This window comes from Tripterygium wilfordii, chromosome 15, assembly GCF_013401445.1.
Source record: "Tripterygium wilfordii isolate XIE 37 chromosome 15, ASM1340144v1, whole genome shotgun sequence".
In the NCBI taxonomy this organism is placed as follows: Eukaryota; Viridiplantae; Streptophyta; class Magnoliopsida; order Celastrales; family Celastraceae; genus Tripterygium; species Tripterygium wilfordii.
In genome coordinates this window covers 5,187,793-5,193,257 of record NC_052246.1, presented here as the reverse complement: position 1 = coordinate 5,193,257, position 5,465 = coordinate 5,187,793, and the positions used below count along the sequence as shown (strand labels likewise).

The window sequence follows — 5,465 nt, the reverse complement described above, 5'->3', positions numbered from 1 at the left end:
TCCATTGGTCTCATAACGCAATTAAAATATACCTACCTATGTATGGATTAAGGAATCAATTCTATATACGGTAATACTATATATCCCAGCACTTTTCATCTCAGCAAATGCACCAGTCTATGTGGAATGCTGATTAGGATGACTGAGGTGGAAAGTGGACCACTAGTTGTCTTCTTAGAGACAAAAATGTCCCTACTTCTTGGTTTAATTTCTTTTCCCACACAAGATGGCATCAGCTAATGGCATCATTATTTTTTACTTTTTTTTTTCTTAAACAAAATTTAAAAACATTTAATCTATCAAAATACATATTAAATTTCAAAAAAAAATTACATATTCGGATTCAACATATAATACTCTTTCCAACAAGATCCATTGTCGATATGTTTTATCCGATCGTTCTTAATTACATTAATTTTGAAAACAATGTAATTACACTATTTTTCACTATCAGATTATAGTTACATTGTTTTTGAATTACACATACTAGTATTACATTGTTTTCCATTAACACATACTGATCTTAATTACATTATTTTTCACAAATAATATAATTATATTGTCTTTCATTATCAGAATGTAATTACATTTTTTTTTACTATAATTACATTGTTTTCGAGTTATCCATACAATTCTGAAAAAGTAATGGAATTAATATTTGGAATACAAAAAACAATGTAATTAATACGCACTCGGATAATACAATTACACCCAAACTCACTCCGATAACCATAACATACATTCACATTTTTTTAATAAAAAAGTCAATGCCTTCATATTGTTGAACACTTTAGATTACTGTGGAGATCAGTACTGCCCGACACGTTCATATTTTCTTTTCATTGACAACATACATAAGCGCTAAGAGCAAGAAGGAATTCTAAGAAATCGAATATTCTTTCTAATGCCATAGGATGATGCGATTGATTAGCCAGCCTTTCTTTCACCTTTTTTTGACTATAGAAAAATTTTTGATGAAACTCTACTAAGAACTTTCATGTAAAGCAAAAATGGAAGCCCCTGTAGCTGTAGTGTACAAAATACACACCATTTTCAGCCGTTGGATCTTGGGGACGGTTGAGATTGAAATTGGTTTTTAAAAAAAACAAAAAAACAAAAGAGAAACAGACAGATGCAGACGGAAGTTCACGTTCATCGTCTTCTGTGTTTGGGTCTCCCCTAAATCGCCTTCATCATCGCACCAAAAGGGATCTTTCAATCTTCTTCGCCTCGCGCCTTCGGTGATTATGGTTCGAAAGACAATGGTGAAGCTCCATTCAAATGTTCCATGTTGCTAACCCAATCCCCTTCATCACTCTTTGGAGTTGTTAAATCTTATGAGGCTTGGTGATAGTGCCTTGTTTTTGTTCTCTTTGTTGTTTCTTGTGTTATGTATGCTTTGTAATATTATATATTAATGAAAATTAGCAGTTTATAACCTCTTATTTTGATGAAGACTTTGTTGCGATTATTGGGTTTTTTTTTTGTGAATATCGCTAAATCGTGGAAATTTCGGATCAATTTGAGTTGTAGACTTAGGTGTTCGATCTTTTGTCTCAATAACTGTTGCAGCTTTGAACCCAGATGCATCAGCTACCCCACAACGAGGGAAACATTTGCATGAGAAGAACATTCTTCAGTAGCTACAAATTTAAAGGACCCAGGCGAGGATGAAGGCGATTGAAGGACCCAGGCGCTCGATGGTGAAGGAGCTTGAAAGACCTTGCCACGAAGAAGACGAAGCTGCTAGTCGAAGGCGATTTAGGGAAGACCCAGAAGAAGAAGACGAACGAGCGTGAACTTCATTCTTTTTCATTTTTTCTTTAAAAAAAATTCATTTTCAATCTCAACCGTCCCAAGATCTAACGGCTGAAAATGGAAGCCCGCATGTTTCACAGAAAACCGGTCTGCGCATGTGAGCAGAGCTGATATATATATATATGAGCTATGAAATAAAAGAAATGTTAAAGATGGTTAATGCACATGGATTTGGACCAAAACTTTCACAGCTTTAATATTCAAGACTACCAAGCACTAAACAAACACATACATATATAGAGTAATATATTACCTAGAACATAATTTGATCACACATTTGGAGATGGTGTGTTCTGAACATTTATAGCGGGGCTTCCATTGCTAGGCTCAATCCTCCTCAGAGCAAACCCTGATGACGTGTTGTATGATTGATCATCTTCATCATGGTATATATAAGCAAACCCTCCATGCCTTGTCAAATCCATGCCTTGCATCTCATCTTCACTTGAGATTCTTAACAATTTCAATTTGTTAAGAACATAAAATAATGGGCCCATCGTCGCTGTGACCCAGCCCACAATGACCAAAATCTGTATGATTTGGGCCGCCAGAAGCTTCCCCCCACTACCCATGAAGAGTCCATATGGCCGGCCCGGCACGCCCTGGTAAACCTCGTTGATGTACTTCTTCGTTGCGAACAATCCAGTGAAGAGTAAACCCCAAGCCCCACACCCGCCGTGTAATTGGGCTGCCTCTAGTGGGTCGTCGTACTTTAATTTCTCAGCCAGCTTGTTAAACCCGATCAGAACCCAAGACGCTACTAACCCACAAATGATTGCGGCCCATGGTTCAACCACTGAACATCCAGAAGTGATTGCAGCAAAACCCCCTAAAAGCCCATTACACACATCTGTCACATTCCAATGGCCCACTAACAATCTCTTAGTAAACAAAGTACTAAGAGCAGCAGTACATCCAGCCAACGTCGTCGTGACAGCTGTCCTCCCGATGGCACTCCATTGTCCATAATACCCTTCACTCTCTCCATAACTTTTCAATATAATCAAAAATGAACCCGGGTTAAACCCGTACCACCCAAACCAAAGCAACAATGAACCAAGCACAACCAATGATGCGCTATGTCCTTTTAATATGACGGCCCGACCGGTCCGGTCGAACCGCCCAATACGCGGGCCTTCAATTAGAGCACCCCATAAGCCGGCAATCCCACCAACCATATGAACCACACCGGACCCGGCGAAGTCAATCACACCTGACCCGAATAGAAGATTATCGTGCCGGGTCGGGCTGGCCCACCCATCACTAGACCAAAACCAATGAGAGACTAATGGGTATACAAAGCCAGTCAAAAAGGACGAATATATAAGATAGGCAACAAATTGGGTTCTCTCAGCAATGGACCCACTAGTGATGCCAGCGGCGGCAATGGCAAAAGCCCATTGGTAGAGGAAGAAGCTGTAATCACCTATGGCCAGTGATGGAATATTTTTTAAGCCGAAGAAGTGGTGACCGATGAAGCCGTTGGAGGGTGAGCCGAATGCGAAAGCGAAGCCGAACAGGTAGTATGACAAGCCGCCAGCCGCGGCGTCGAGGACGTTAGTGAGCATTATGTTCATGGTGTTCTTGGCTCGGACCGAGCCAGCACAAAGCATGGCGAAGCCGAGCTGCATAGCAAAGACGAGGTAGGCGGAGAAGAGGAGGTAGGTGTTGTTGATGGCGTAGGAAGCATCAGAGAGTTGGTTGGAGATGGTGGTGAATTGGGAGCAGAGGAAGGTGGCGGCCGCTGTGGCGTTGGCGGTGGAGGAGGCGGAGAGGAGTGGAGCTAAGTCGGAGGCTGAGCAAGAGAGTGAAGCCATGGTTGTGGTTGAAAGTGCTAATTATGCGTTGTATATATGGGGAAAGTGTTTGTATATGAGATTGAGAGGAGAGGAATATATATATAAAGATAATGGTGTGTGTAGTTTGTGGACAGACAAATTGGGGAATATATTTAATTTAATTACTCACAAAAGATTCCCTTTCAAGTGATTCAATTTGTTTTAATTTGTAGTTTTTCAATTATTGATTCCAATAAAATAATAAACAAAACTATATTTTAAAATCTAAGCCACATCATGATGTGAGTAGTTTAGCAATTGTGTCAACATCTCTCAAAGTCATCTTGCTATTTATTGGACATTAGTAGGTCACAGGATGAATTAGTACTTAATTAAGTTTACTTATCATGATTATTTTATATTTGATTACCTACATTTTGGTGCCCTTGTAAGGCTTATAAAGGGTGGACTATTCAGAGCCCGGAATCTGCAGGATAATCATATAAATTATTAATGCACAAATTCTAATCCCATGTATTAAATCAACACTTCAAAAATATAAAACCCAGTAATAACAAGATCATTAATTAAGACATAACTTGAATTCCAAAGAATCGAAATCCATAGATTTGTTGCTTGAATCAACTTCATACTTTTGTTATTGATGTGAGCTCTAGCGTTGATTTAATTCTCAGAACTAAAATCCGGCCATTAGTAATCTCGCTCAAAAATTGATACTAGAAGACATAGCCTATACATTGAAAAATATATTGTTGATACTGTTTCAAATGAGGTTATCATGAAACGGTTTCAAAATATGAAAAATCGTGAATAACATTTGTATATAAATTTTTAATTATTACTTATCATTATTTTATAAACTTTTGATTTTTAGTGTTGTTTTAATAACTCAATTTTTTTTCCTAAGGGCGCTGCTCCTGGACCTTTGCATTACTTTGCCCATCGAGATAAAATCATGTGTATATCCCTGTGCATCAGTATCTCCCAAACTCTAGAGATAAGTCTCCACTCAAATAAAAATAACAAAATATTATATACATATTTTAGAATTTTGATAGGATAAGAAATTAGATTATTAGATTTAAGATAGAAGTAACACCGATTGAAGATAAGTTACGAGAAAATCGTTTAAGATGATATAGACATGCATGTTCAACGTAGAGATAACGGTGCGGCGGTGAGGAGAAACGAGAGAATTTGTATAGGGAACGAGAGAATTTAAATTGGCAACGAGAAAGATCTAATAAGACATGTCTTGAAGTAATAAGAAACTATATGAAATAAGTAGGAATGGATGAATGTATGCTCTATGATAGAAATGAATGGAGAAAACGAATATACGTGGTGGATTTTCGTTGTTGTTCTTCTAGATTCATGAAGCCGACCCCAAATTTTTGGGATAAAGGTTTTAACGGTGATGATGATGATGATTATATACATATTTTATAAATATATATAGAATAATACATGATATTAAAAACAAGTAAAAAAAAAATACTGACCTTTCAATAAAGATGCGGCCACTACAGGAAAAAATAGATAAACTATTGGGGTGTATAAGGGTCAAAGTTAACTAATTGTTCCAAAAAAAAAAATTAATCACATCTAGTAACTATTTTTGACCAAACTAAAAATGACCAAATCAAGATTAATAACAATGAAAAAAATGGGTATATATTCTTGTCTTGATTGCATAAAATATCAAGGCATTTTATTTATTTATTTATTTTTTACAATAGAATCTCTAACACTTAATTGTAGGATATCAATATGAAGATCAGTTAAACTTGATAAAGATATTTTTATTTAGTCTTATATTGCTTGTCTTAGCAAGATAAATTAACATAA

General features: G+C 36.8%; 1 protein-coding gene across 1 annotated transcript; it reads right to left on the bottom strand.

The window, feature by feature from the left end:
• Window positions 1-2,001: 2,001 nt before the first annotated feature.
• On the bottom strand, window positions 2,002-3,675 carry LOC120016140 (ammonium transporter 1 member 2-like). Its single transcript, XM_038868763.1, has one exon. It carries the CDS (start codon window positions 3,633-3,635, stop codon window positions 2,088-2,090), a length of 1,548 nt encoding a protein of 515 aa, XP_038724691.1. The 5' UTR covers window positions 3,636-3,675; the 3' UTR covers window positions 2,002-2,087.
• Window positions 3,676-5,465: the final 1,790 nt, after the last annotated feature.

What these genes read in the sequence shown, in the direction of transcription:
- LOC120016140 (XM_038868763.1), bottom strand. Translation starts at nt 3,635, where the DNA reads ATGGCTTCACTCTCTTGCTCAGCCTCCGACTTAGCTCCACTCCTCTCC.